The sequence below is a fragment of the Geotrypetes seraphini genome, chromosome 12 (assembly GCF_902459505.1).
Source record: "Geotrypetes seraphini chromosome 12, aGeoSer1.1, whole genome shotgun sequence".
Taxonomy (NCBI): Eukaryota; Metazoa; Chordata; class Amphibia; order Gymnophiona; family Dermophiidae; genus Geotrypetes; species Geotrypetes seraphini.
In genome coordinates, this window is record NC_047095.1 from 59,655,001 (window position 1) to 59,670,082 (window position 15,082).

A 15,082-nucleotide genomic window follows, 5' to 3' on the forward strand; every position below is an offset into this window, starting at 1 on the left:
ACAGCGCTGCGTATGTCTGGTAGCGCTCCAGAAGCAATAGTAATAGATTAATAGTAGTAGTAATGTTCACAAGGCTTCATTTAACAGGGAATGGCATCGAATGCAATTACATCAATTCTTTTAAAACTCCAGAGCAGTAGGGAGCATCATGCTTTACCCCTCCCTGCTGAAGTGGGAAAGGGTGCCAAGTCTTTTTAAGCTGCTTCTTGTTCTGACCTGTCCATCCCCTCCTTCAGATCCATATTCTACATTCTTTATGTCTACAGATTAAGCCAGACAATTCATAATTCAGAACTAATTGACCCTACAGCAATGGTAGAGAACTACAGCCAAGGTGGCGCATAAAACAGGGTTTGGGGGGGTTTGTTTTTTTCTAATCTTGGCTTATTTGGGATACTTAAAGATTTTAACTCAAAAAGGACTTTTCATAAATATTTTACTTCATAGTGAAAATACAGTGAATTAGCTTTTTAAAAGTCCTACTTTTTTTTTTTTTTTTTACTGTAAGGTTCAAATAAGAAAATTAATTTTTAGGATAGTTTCCTTTAAATTCAACAAGAATGGGGCAATGTTTTCAATGGTATGACTTGGAACAAAGTCTGAGCTATTTTTTATTTGTGGACTTTGCACCAAATTTCAAAGAGATAATACACGTTTTCCTCTGAAAACTGGCCAAGTTTGCACCTGCTTTTAATGTGGAATAATTCTGCCCAAAAAAACCGCATGTAGACTTGAATCTTCAATCTATGCAATGTTTTTGCAACCTGCACAAACACATCCCAGTACGCACATTATGGAACCCCAAATGCACTTTTGAGAATATTGAGGAAGACCATTTTCAGCTAACAATTTAACTAGATAAATGGCTACTTACCCATATAAATGGATTTGAAAAATTTCAAGCACACAAAAACATTTACGACCATAGCAAAGGAGGAAGAAAACAAACAGCTAACAGTACACTTAAAACAGACAACCTGCTATTTTGATCGTTCAATCAGTAAAACACAGTACAGAAAATTGTCAGCATCCCAAACACTTGCGTGCAATCACTTCTTCAGAAAAATGTTACTTCAAGGTATGTGCCACAACAATTATGCCATAATATGAAGAGATCAGAACGCTTTATGAAAAATTACTTATTTTTCAGAATCATGAAAATCATAAAAAGTTACAATATTTAGATTTAGGAAAACTATTATATAGTGTTTCTTTTATTTTTGCTTAGCTAATAGAATTCTCTCTCCCACTACAAAGCCTACCTGACTGATTTCAAAGGCAATCTCTGGAAAAAAAAACTCCAAAAGATTAATCTTCTCTGATGCTGACTGGCTGCTTAAATATTATAAAAAGTCAACCTGTATTTTTTTCATTTACTATCAACATATGGAAATGGACTACCGTACACTGTTTGATCTTTCTAATTCTAAAATGGTGTCAGCATGGTAGAGATCTGGAAATGTGTTCTCAGGAGCAAAACGCTCAATGACTGTACAGTTGAGAACATTCATAAAACGTGATACAAATTCTATAATCTTTAACTTGTTCCTCATTGAGCGAGAGGAGCAAGCCTAAAAATTATACTTACAGACTAAGTCATAATGTGTTTGCTTCTGCTCCTTGTCATCCTCTTAGATCATCCATTCCTTGTGAGATCATAAGCATTCTAACTCACCATTCATTGTGAGAGCGACAGCTAAGTAAGGCAGCTTCTCCAGAAAACACATCATGCACCTTCCTAAAGAATCACAAAAATCCCTCCTTGCTTATTGAATCGGCAGGGTAAGAGGAATAAGGCACATGTACCATTATGCCACAAGCAAATGAGAATAAGCTCTGGAGGGAATAAGCACAAAGCAGGTGACAAAAAAACAAACAAACTCAGCTGTCCTTACTAATAAACAAGGGAAGAAAATACTTTATGAGTGATGCTCTGTTACAAATGTCAGCCTAGGAAGCTATTTTAAACAAAGCATCACCCTTTTATATATGAAATATAGAAATAAAGAAACATGATGGCATATAAAAAACCATATCTACTTATTTGAAAATTGATATCCTAAAACAAATTATATACAATTATAATTAGAATATCCATTCCAATCCAGCCTGGCCCATCCATACCACCCAAAATCAGGTGGGATGACTTATTTTTCTAAAAAAGGGAACATTATGTTCCTCTCCACTTCGCTTTCAATTTGAGATGACTATACAACCTCTCCATAAAAGAACTTTTCCAGACCAAGGCATCACATGCTGCCACAATTCCCTCTGTTCCCCTATGTCCTTTCAGTAAAATAACATATTTATCCTGGTGGCTGTAGGGATGGAGAAAGACAAAATATCAACTATTCCCCACCCTTGCACAGAAATCTATTTTGTTTATAGGTTGTCTTCCATCCTGTCTCTGCTTACTCTTGGTCTTCTCTTAGGCTTCCTCTCTGCCTTCAAATTCCTCATCTTTTTATGAATTCTCTTCCAGTTTTCTCCTCATATCTTCTTTATTCCATGTGTTTGTCTTTCCATAACCTCTCTCATCTCACTGCTAGACTCACCCCCACTCATGCCACTCTCAGCTTTGCCCCAGCTCCTCTTTTCTGAATCCGCCACACAGCTATACACCATCTCTTTCAGATATTCCTTCCTCTGCAATCTGTGTACCCTCTATCTGCTCTTCTTTCTTTCTTTCAGATCATGTCTCCTTCCATCTCACTTTCCTCACGTACCCATGCTATACCCATGTTTCTTCTCCACTCACAGTTGCTGTCCCCATCGTTCAGCTTTGCTTCTTTTTAGAGCTGCATTCAACTGTTTCTAGCTTCTTAGAGCACAGTTATTTACTGTAACAGTTGTTATCTGGAGACAACAGGCAGATATTCTCATATGTGGGTGGCGTCATCCACGGAGCCCAGTACGGACCGTGAAAAGTGCACTGTCACTTTAAGCTTTGTGAAGCTTTAAGAATGCCCGTACAGCACATGTACGAGTGCCTTCCTACCCGATGTCGGCTTGTGGTTCCTCAGTTCCGTACGCAAGCTAAGAAGTCAACCAGGGGAGGTGGGAGGGATGTGAGAATATCTGCTTGCTGTCTCTGGATAATACCTGTTACGGTAAGTAATTATGCTTTATCCTAGGACAGCAGGCAGCATATTCTCACATGTGGGACTCCCTAGCTTACTGAAAATGGGATGGAGGGTGAATTGGCCATTAGGAAGAAAATAAATTCTGCATTACTGCTTGGCCGAAACAACCATCTTGTCTGGAATAGGATTCTAGATAGTAGCGAGATGTGAATGTGTGAATTGAGGACCAAGTATCTGCTTTGCAAATTTCATCAATAGGAGTTGAACTTAGGAAAACTACCGACGCTGCTATAGCTCGGACTTTGTGTGCTATAACACGTCCCTGGAGCTGCAGCCCAGCCTGAGCATAGCAAAAGGCTATGCAGGCCGCTAACCACGAGGAAATAGTTTGTTTGGTTACAGCTAGGCCCAATCAGGGTCAAAGGAGAAGAACAGTTGAGATTAAGATCTGTGTGGCTTAGTTCTTTGAATGTAGTAAGCCAAGGCATGCTTACAGATTGGGAGGTAAAAAGAGATCCTTGGGAGGTAAAAGAGATTCTTGAATGAGTGAGTAAAGATGGAAATATCTGCAATGGGATTGGATCCTTGGCACTAGAGAATGACATGGGTACAAATTTTTTCCCGTCTCCATGGGAACTCATTTTTCCATTCCGGCGAGTTCTTTTCCCAAAACTGCCCCATTCCTACAAGCTCTGTCCTCATCTGCAAAAGCCTCAAACACTTTAAAATCATGTGTGAGGCTTGTGCGGTTAAGGTAGAGCTTAGAGGAATGGGGCAGACAGGGACAGTGACAAAACTCACGGGGATGGGGAAATTGAGTTCCTGCGGGCACAAATTTGTCCCCGTGTCATTTTCCACTTGGCACTCACTCGAAGTAGAAGGAGGAACCAATGCTGCCTGGGCCACCAAGGAGCTATCAGGATCATGGTGGCTGACTCTTGTTTGACTAAAGTCTTCAGAATGAGAGGGATTGGTGGAAACACATAGAGGAACTTGTTTGTTCAATCTAGAAGAAAAGCATCTGCTTCAAGACGATGAGGAGAGTACTAGGTGCCTGGGCCAATCAGGCCTTAGGGTTAGTGGGGATGGGCGGACCCGCTATGCCTAAGGCCTGATTGGTCCAGGCTTCATTTCGACGAGGCGGGCCTGCCGGCTGGACGGCAGCAAGACCCAGCCGGCCGGCCAACACTTTAGAGGTTAGTTGGTGGGGGAGGTTAGGAGGGTCATCGGGGGGAGGGGGGAGTGATAGCACAGGGGAGGTAATTAGTATCGGGGTTCCGGAGGGGGTGCGGCTTTCCGGCAGGAGGGGTTGGGCACCCTCCTGCCTTCGATCGAGAGTTTTGGGGGGTAGCCTGCGTTCCGGCAGGAGTGGTTGGGCACCCTTCTGCTGGCGATCAAGAGTTTCGGGGAGAGGGTCGGCGTTCCGGCAGGAGTTGTTGGGCACCCTCCTGCCGGCAATCGGGAGTGTCGGGGGGGGGGAGCTTTCCGGCATGAGGGGTTCGGCACCCTCCTGCTGGCGATCGGACAGGCGGCCGCTATACTTATCGCGGCAGGGAGATCCCTTAATCAGATGTTTTACCTGATGATGGAAAGAAAGAGAAGAATCTAAAATGATTCCCAATACTCTAGAAGAGAACTCTATTGGAAGAACTTCCCCATTACTAAATGTAACTGTGCTTGGAATATTTGCAAATTTGGGACCAAACCAAAGCAATTTTGTTTTTGCTGTTTTTAATTTCATTTGGACCTGAAGTGGCCAATGGTGTAGTTTGGAAATACATAAATATTAGCATAAAAATTGCTCAAATTCAGAACTACTTCCTGTAAAATAAAAATTTCATCGGCATATGAGAATAAAGTTTCAATAGAGCTTAATGGAAAGAAATTTAATGTAGTCATGAATATTACAAAGAACAGGAAACAATGGTGAACCTTGAGGGACCCCAGAGTCTGAAGTCCTCATGGTATATGTACCATTGAAATTTACCATGTGTGATCACAATGACAGAAATCCTTTGAACCAATTTAACTTATTCTATTGTATTGTATGTTGTTACATGAAAACAGCTGAAACTCCAGGCGGTATATAAATTTTTTAAATAAATATGAGCTGCCTTCAACTTTGGCAACCCTATCTATTCGCCCCAATGATGTTATACTACCCATCTACCCCTCACGACCAACCGGAAACAATAACATATTTGCATACCCAAGGACCACCGGCTGTAAATACAAATCCTTTTTGGACAGATCTTTTATGTTTCAAGCAAGCAAACAACAGTCCTGGCTGGGCTACTATATCAATGGAGCCAGGCTGTCCTATGGCGCATTTCGAAGAGTAATCAAAACCGTACCGTTTGACAGATTTAACTCCTAAACAGAAGCCACACTAAATTCATAAATTCTTATTTTCCGTCTATCAATAATATTTTGTACCCTCTCTGTTTGCATTCGGTAATTTCGCTGACTTTCCAGCTTTCTACTTCAGGTTGCATACCTGAGATTCATAATGTACACTTGAGACCCATATCTCCCTCATGTCTATTTCTTATGCAAAATGCTGTAATATATCCATTTCTTATGTAATATGTTATTATATGTCTATTTCTTATGCAAAAATGTTTGTACCCTCTCTTTTTGCATCCTGTAATTTGCTGATTGTCCAGCCCTCTTTGTTGCGAACCGCCTAGAAGTCACCTGACTATGGTGGTATAGAAGAATAAAATTATTATTATTATCTTGTTGCATCTACATATTTCAATTGCATTTGCCCCCTATGAAAATATTTCATTATATTGTACTAACAGCTTGGGCATCATATCCATGTTATCTGAATATTCGAATGTGTGCATTTAAAGTGTTTCATTTGAGTTATGCTGTGCTGTATGAATGTTTTTGCATGCTACTATAATTTTATTCATGTTATGCTAATATTTATTGTTTTACAGTGCTATTAAAGTTTTACATTTCTGATACTCTCGTGTTCATCCCATTACTAGGATTCAATTTGCTATCTCCAATTTTATCTCATTAATTTTGCATCGTTTTATTTGGTCATTTACTACTGTTATGCTGGTTAAGTTTTACGTTAAACAGTACCTGCTGTACACCACCTTGACCCAATCTCTTTATAACACCAGTAAATAACTCCCAATAAATAAGATACCCATGGTACTTTGCCACCAGCCAAACCAGTTCCCCATCCTTTACCGTAGAAAAATTAACCCTCAGCAAATTCTGAGATATTGCTTGGCTAACTTGATTTGAGGAAAAACCCACTTAGAACTCAAACTTCAGATTTTGTCATACATCACATTTAACAATGTCAGTGCAGCTTTCATTGTTTTCTGCCAAACATAGTAGTTTTAACATTCATTAAAAAAAATATAATGGACTTACTTTAGCAATCTGCAACAACACAATGCAGTGTTTAATTGATTCTACCATGCTCTAGAAAACAAACAAGATCATGGGCGTTGCAAATTAGAAAATATTTACCAGAGGAAAAAATGCATTCCTGAAATTGTTAATTCCCAATAACAATATGCCTACAGTTTTAATATTTCATTGAAGGTACCTCATCGAAATTCATCATTATGCCCCTCCCACCAATATTTTTAGGATTCCTATTATACTGAACACCGTTTTTAGGCCAAGTGCTGAAACAAGCTTCAATAGCAATGGTGCAATTCCTTTTGGAAGGCTCCTTCTGAAATCACTTAATTCAGTCATCTCCCAAAAGATTGAGAATGCTGAGTCTGCAGTTCTCTTGGCCTAGAAAGTCTCTACAGCAAGTGCTTCAACTAGCCAGCTTAACTAACATGAGACACGATAGCTGCAAATTTGCCAAAATATTTTCCTATAGGAAACCAAAATGCTTTATGTTGAGAAAGATGTCCAGTTAATTCAATAGGTATAAGTCACAGAACACTAGTAGGTATATCTAGTCAACATAACTCCCATCACACTACTTTATATATTTATACAGTAGATTGTTGATAAAATTCAAAGTACTCATGAGTGTAGTTTGGGGCAAATGCTGCTGGATTGAGTGTTTCATTCTTAGTGTGACCATATGGCTCCAGAAAAAAGGGGACGGATTGAGACATCCGGGTTTTACTTCCATTGAAAGCAATGGAAGTAAGGAGAACAGATTGAGACATCTTAGTTGCTTTCAATGGAAGTAAAACCCGGATGTCTCAATCCGTCCCCTTTTTTCTGGAGCCAGATGGTCACACTATTCATTCTCCCTCCCCTTCCCCATATGTTCTAGTATCTCCCCTATGTGTTTATTCTTCTTCCCCGGTCAGCTTTGTCCCTTCTTGCCCTCCACCCCCTCAATCTTAGTTCTGTAGCTCCTTCCCAGTGCAGCCACTTTGAGCAAGAACTAAAAATGGCCAGTGCAAAATCTTGTGCTGCAGAGCTTATAGCCAGCTCTACTGGACTGGCCCTCTCTGATGCACTTTCTGCTGCTGTGGGTGTGGTTCCAGCAGAAACCAACTGGAAGCACTACAGCGGAGGCTCTCTGCCAACCATTTCTAGTTCCTGCTCAGAGCAGCTGCACTGGGAAAGAGTTGCAGGTCTATAACAGGCTTGAGGGGAGGGAGCAAAGATAAGACGGGGGAGGAAAGGGGAGGGGGTGATGCTGAAACGTGTTAGGTAGGGGAGGGAGAAGGGAAAGGGATTGGGGACTTGTATACCTTCTTTTTTGTAGTTATACAATCATATTCAAAGCAGTTTACATACAGGTACTTCAAGCATTTTCCCTATATGAGGCAACTAAAATTCAATGGAAAGAAGTACATAGTAATGCATTTGGGGAGTAGAAATCAGAAGGAGCCGTATATGCTGGGAGGTGAGAGGCTGATATGCACGGATGGGGGGGAGGGACTAGAGAATGACACCGGAAAAATTAAGTCCCACCGTCACCGCCCCGTCCCCGGACCACCATCCTCTGCACCGCCCTGTCCCCGCTGTCCCTTTCACTGCCCCGTCCCCGTCTCTGCCGTCCCCTTCAACGCCCCGTCACCGCCCCGTTGTCTCTTTCACCGCCCCGGCCCCATCCCCGTCTTCAGCGTCTTCTCCTCTCCATCCCCTCACCCCCAGCACCCTTCACGTGGTCCAGCAGCTCCCTTCCACCGGCCAGCCGTGCATTTCCCTTCCTCCCTTCTTTTCCCTTACCTTTTCTTGTTAAAACGCACCTTCTTTTCTATAAGGCTAGGAGCTGTATTACAGCCGGAGCCTTGAAGTCGCGTCGGGTTGCCGGCTAGAAAAGTCTCCTCCAATGCAACCGGAAACAGGAAGTTGTGTCAGAGGAGACTTTTTCCAGTGTGCAACGCGACTTGACTTCAAGGCTCCTAGCCTTATAGAAAACACGCGTTTTAACAAGAAAAGGTAAGGGAAAAGAAGGGAGGGAGGGAGATGCATGGTCGGCCGGCGGGAGAGAGTGGGCTGCCGCTCGTTCACCGCACGTTCCAGATGGTTCACTGCCCCGTGCTACCATTCACCGCCCCACGGGGTGGTGAATTGCCTTGTCCCCGAACTTGCGGTGATCATTTTTTTTTGTCACTGTTTTGGCGGGTTACCCGCGACTAAACGCGGCTAGCCGCGGGTAACCGCCACCATGTCATTCTCTAGGAGGGACCTTGGGATGATAGTGTCTGAAGATCTAAAGGTAAAGAGCGAATGGGACAAGGCGGTGGCTGTTGCCAGAAGGATGCTAGGCTGTATAGAGAGAGGCATAATCAGTACAAGAAAGAAGCTGTTGATGCCCCTGTACAGGTCATTGGTGAGGCCCCACTTGGGAGTATTGTGTTCAGTTTTGGAGGCCTTATCTGGCTAAGGACATAAGACTTGAAGCGGTCCAGAGAAAGGTGACGAACATGGTAGGAGGTTTGCGGCAAAAGATGTATGAGGAGAGAATGGAAGACCTGACTATGTATACCCTAGAGCAGAGGTAGGCAATTCCGGCCCTCGAGAGCCGGAGCCAGGTCAGGTTTTCAGGATATCCACAATAAATATGCATGAGAGCAAATGCCCCTTCCATTCCTCCCCTCTCCCCCACTTACAATATTTAAGGTATACACCCTTATACTTTGCTCCTTTTACTGTGAATGCTCCTCGGTCCTCTCTCCTCCCAGCAGTACATGTATACTAAGACACTGATTATATCATCTCAACCCTTATTCCTGTATCCCAATCATTGTGAATGGACTACTGTAACCTGTTCTGGGCTCCTGGTTAGGACAGGATATAAAATTGAAATAAATAAAATAAATAAGAAGGGAGGCACACAAATGCTGGAGAAGGGGGTATGAGGAAGAGATGAGGAATAGATGCTAAGAAAGGGGATAGGTGAGGCAATGGATACTGGGGAAAGGGAGAATAAGGTAAAGAAGCTGGATATGGAAGTGAAAAGGAAGAGCCTGGATATGATGGTAAGATGTGAGAAAGAGTCTGGAGGTAGAAAAGGATGAGTGATAGGAGAGGAATGGGATTGGTGAGGGGATGAAAGGTAGAGGATGAAACTATGAGTTCAAGGGGTGTAAGTGAGGGACTATAAGATGGCTGAAAGATGGGAATGAGAGACAAGTAAAAATGGGAGGACTAGAAAAGCAAGCATATAAAGTGAAGAGACATAGCTGGAGAAAGAGGAGGAGAAATAAAATCTAGCTAGAAAGATAAAAAGGTAGATAAGAAAAATAAAGAAAAAAGCTGAAACAGAAAGATTAATGAGAGAGAGAAATGAAGGGAAGAACATGGGCGATGTGAAGAAACCGAAAAAGGACGCGAGATCTTGGGAAAGGATTTAAGCAAAAACAACTGGAAAAATAAAATGAGCTGACAAAGGTACAAAATACTTATTTTTCAATTTTTAGAGAATGAAAAAGGTCATCTTTGAAAATGTGCATTAACTTATATTTTGTTCTGTACAGGAGAAAATGCATTTGTGTTTCTCTTCTTTCAGTGTTTTACTGTTAACAGACTTTCAATTAAATGTTGCCTACATATTTGTTTCTTTTTTAAAATTTATTTATATCATTTTCAAACTTATATCAAGCATAATAACTTGTACAGAAAGAAGTTAAACATAAGAACAAATTCCATCAAAGTTGATATTGCAACAAGCAGAAAAAAGAAAAAAAAGACATATATATGTTTAACTTTACTCAAGTCCTACAAAGGGATCCAAGATTAATAAAATGAGAGAAAATTAAGTAAAAAGTCAAGGATATAAAGCTGAGAGCTAATACATATTTGTTTCTAACTTGAAGTCTGTTATTTTTATTAGGTGATGCTCGTGTATGTTTTCCATGTATCACTGAGGTGCTCATATGGTAAGCTTCACAGTGCTCATTTGCAGGGCTCTATGTTGCTTCATTAGTCTATGCCAGCAGAGAGGAGGAGAGAATGCTTGATAAGCAGAAGGGATAGAAATGGGGCTGGGTCCACAGGAATTGTGACCCTACCAATTTTTTGATCCACATAGCATGATCATGAAATAGGGATGGGGAAGAAGGAACAGAGCATGGTTTATTTGGCCTTCACACACGCAAAAAAAAAATAAAATTCAACTAACTCTGAATAAAGTGCCAGGAAAGGAGCCCAGGGTGGGGGGGAAGATGGAGAAAAGGTGGGCCAGAAAGGATTACAGAGAGAGCGAGCCAGGAGGAAGAGAGAGAAAAGAGAGTATGTGCTAGGGGATGGAATGCGAGAGCAAGGGGAGTGTGTGAGGAATAAGGAAAGAGTTACGAGAGACGAGAGGACAGAGGGAAGAGATGGAAAAAAGCAAGAGGAAAGGGAGGAAAAATTGTAGAGATAAGGGTGGGAAGGAAAGATGTGGGAAGAGCCAAAAGAAGAAAGAAGGAAGGAGAAGAGGTTGGTATGGAAGAGAGAAGCAAGAAGGGAGGGGTGGAGAAAAAGGTGAAGGATAAAGGAATTATAGAGAGGTGGAGAGAAGCAAGGGGTATGAGGAGGGAGAGAGGCAAATGGAGTAAATAGGGGGATAAATGGGAAAAAAAATGACGGGAAGATAGTAAGCTAATAAATGTCCATTTTAGGGGAAGGATTCTCCCTACACTATTAATCTGACCCCTATCCCTTGCCCGACCCACCAAACAAAATAGGGAAACTACACCTACGCAAGGCACCCAATGAGCTTGATAAAATATGCAACATCTAGTCAATATGCACAAGTTCACTTATAAAAATGTTAAAAAGGCAGGTAGGAAAGGGCTACATACTGTATGTTCTCCAAGAATCTAATAAACATGATGTGTAAATAAATAAGGAACTTACACAAGTTGTCTCCTTGAGATTTTCAATTTTCTGTTGGAAAACAAGTAATTTACACTGTTATCTCTGCTTCTTATGTAATATTTCTGGGTCACTGTAAATTGTTTGGGATTATTTCTCATCTACAGATCTGAGATTACTGGCTGTTTTACATATCAAAGTTGTTACTGTGCAATACCACATGCTTCAGTGCTAAGGTAAACAAAATGTGGCTTTATGACAGGAGTGTCATGTAGATCTAAATCATAGTAATATAGTGAATTCCACTTTTAATTACTCAGCAATGAAAATAAAAGCCTGAAAGCCCATGGCACAAATCAACATTTCTGATCAAGTGTACAATCACTTCCAAATAACAGTGAATTAAATTCCACTATGAGGGCAACCATCAACAGAAAATTGACATAAAGGAGATGGAATTTAAAATACAACCTTTCTATGGTTACTATCAAAGTGGTTTAGGTGACACTTTTTTGAATCAGACCTTATAAATGGATTACATCGCTTTGTTTAGAAGGACTGTAATGATTTACACTTTCACCTCCCCATTCGCGGTTTTGGCAATCACGATTTCACATATACGCGATTTTTTGGGAGGGGAAAAAAACCCATAGTTTAGCCTTCCCCCTGGCGTCCCGGCCTTACCTGGTGGTCTAGCGGGCTTTCGGGACAGGAGCGATCTTCCTACACTCCTGCTCCGTGTAGATCGCCAATAGGAAATGGCTGAGGGGAGTTCCCGTTGTAGTCTCAAGAGACTACGGGAACTCACAGCAGCCATTTCCTATTGGCGATCTGCACGGGGCAGGAGCATAGGAAGATCGCTCTTGCCCTGAAAGCCCGCTAGACCACCAGGTAAGGCCGGGATGTCAGGGGGAAGGCGGGAGGGAGGCGGGGGTGGGTCAGAGCCGGACCAGAAGATATTCACGGTATTTCACCATTTGTGGTCCGGCTCTGCCCCTATCCCCCGCGAATCCGGAGGGAGAAGTGTAAACCTAATTGAAGATTGTTTATTAAAAATCTTGCTATATTCGTTCAGTTCTGCATCTTTTAAAGATGTTAACTGCTAGAGTTTTGCAATAGGATGTAATTTTCTTGCAAGTAAATTAAACAGAAATTCAACATACAAATTCTCCTTTGTACAAGATTAACAGTGTATGTAGCTTGCAACTACTTTTGATAATCAGGTGCCATTAATATTGCAAGGACAACATTAAAGACAAAGCCTCACTCTTTCTTGGAGGTAGGATAAAGTTCAATTATTAGACCGGTACACTTCTCTCTCTGAATTCGCTGTGATAATAGAACCGCAAACACAGAAAAACCGCAAATAACTTTTTCATACGTTATTCAATGTTTTCTATTAAAAAACATCCTGAATAACATGGTGGGAGACCTGGCTGGGAATTGGCAATTTCTCTATGCAAATTGATATAATTGGGGGGGAGGAGCCAGCAAACTAAAAACCGTGAATAATCGAAACCGCGAATACGGAGGGAGAAGTGTACACATAATACAACTATATGCTTTTTATTTGCAAGACGAAGGCACTTAAGAGGCTTGTCAAAATACAGAATACTGCCAGAGTTTAGTTTGATTTGTTTTAATACTTAATATACCGCTAAAAACCAAAGTGTTATAGCAGTTTACAATTCTAAAAACAGTTCATTATAACAAGTTACAAACTTAAAAATAACTGATTGTGGATCAACAATTATTATTATATCATCACATCAATGGGACCCACCCATTATCAAATCCACTCATTAACTATAAAAGCGACCCCAATAAATAGCTGTTACCCCAAGCATTCTGACTCTCCTTACTGCTTGGTTGAACTCTCTTATTCCTTCAGCCGAATCTTATTACTCTTTTAGGAAGATATTAAAAACTAAATTATTTGAAAAAAATGTGAAACTTATATGAATTTTAACTGTTTGTATGCTTCACTGAATATAGTGTTCATTCTTAAGTAAATTTGATGGGTTTTTCCATTGTTTGTATGTATCACTGAATGTTCAATGTAAACCGCTCAGAACTTATGGCAGGGCAGTATATAAGAATAAAGTTTGTTATTATTATCTATGTTATAATTTTTTATTTTATTTTGAAATTTCAAATAATGTTTACAAAGAAACATAACAGGATATAGAAACATAACAAATCATTTTACATAATTATTATCATTACAAAATCAGAAATTCATTAAAAGAAGAGGTGCACTATTTAATAACAGAAATTTATTTCAAAGGAAAATTAAAAGAAGAAAACATCTTCCTTCTATATAAACATCTTTTTCAAATCAGGCTCCTCAATTATTATCTATGTTATAATGCTCATTCCACAATACATAAATTTTCAGTAAAAAGCCATGTTTTCAATAATTTAAGAAAACCCAAGTAACTTTCCATCAATTGCAATTCAATTGGCAGCTTATTCCACAAGTTAGGTCCAACATAACAGAATGCTCTTTTCCATGTTCCAGTCAATCTCACTTTATCCAATGACGGTAATTGAAGCAAGTTCTTCTGAGATGAACGCAGAACTAAAGTCTTGCATTTTTTTTTTTTTTTTTAAATCTATTGTTCTACATTCATTTATATATTGGACCCTGTAGCAGTTTTCATGGGGTTTATTCCTGTCACTAAAGCATCTATCCTCCTTTGTATGCTAGGAAGTCTATTACATGTTACCTAGCAGAGAGAACTGCGTGGGCCTCAGAGCATATACAATTCAAAGAGCAAAATAGAAAATGCTTCCATACATGCAGCACAAAACAAAGTGAGTGGCATGCTTCGATGGAAGTTGAATGACTGGTACTCACTTAAGAGATAAAAATGAATCACCAATATGTCATGTGTATTTCTTCCTTTTTCAAAGAAGAACTGCTTTCTGTTCTGGTTTTATTCACGTGCACTGTGTAATGACAAAAGTATTTTAGCTATCTGATTAATCTAAAATTTGTAAAGATTTTCTTTACAAATTAACCTTCAGAAGTGTGAATTTTTGTTTTAGCATATTCAAAAATGAAAGAAAACTAGAAAACATTGCGGATTAACGATGAGAAGAAAGTAGTAGGGCCTAATTTAAAACACGTACAACATGCTACTACTATCAATGGTGCTTTGTCAGCTGTTGGACCAAAGCTGTGGAATGCTCTTCCAAGGCACATTGCGGGGCCTCTTAACCTTTCAGCAGTTTAAGAAAAAGTTGAAAACATATTTGTTTAGGCAGGCTTTCTTCATTTAAGAGGAAAGACTTTTTGGATGTTAGTGGTAGACAGGGTGAAAAAGATGCTGTTTTTAGTATTATCTTTTATGCATGGAAAAAAAAAAATTTTGTACACCGCAGTGGTAGGTGGTTTATAAATGTAGCAAAAATATAATCACACATCATTTCAATGTTAACACCTACTATTTTATGTTAGCTGCTAAAATTAAACAAAATAATCCATATAAACTCAACAGAAATGATTTCCTCTTATGCCTCTGTTAGACTTTGATATGCAATCTAGTTAACACATAGAACAAGTTGTGTAATAATGATGTAATCAATGACATAGTTTTTATCTCACTTCCATATAGGTTCGTTGGACTGCTGAAAAGCTCTTAGCCTAGCCAATAAAGTTGGTGCAGTCTCCATCGAGGATTACACACTTAATCCAGGGATCTTCCATGTTTTTCGTTCTGTCGGAAAAATATGGAACG

General features: G+C 40.1%; 1 protein-coding gene across 1 annotated transcript in view; it reads right to left on the reverse strand.

The window, feature by feature from the left end:
- OSBPL9 (oxysterol binding protein like 9) overlaps window positions 1–15,082 on the reverse strand; it is a 187,061-nt gene that overhangs the window by 70,738 nt on the left and 101,241 nt on the right. The window contains 2 exon segments of the mRNA XM_033915815.1: window positions 6,483–6,533; window positions 11,382–11,411. Coding sequence (XP_033771706.1) covers window positions 6,483–6,533; window positions 11,382–11,411 — 81 coding nt within the window.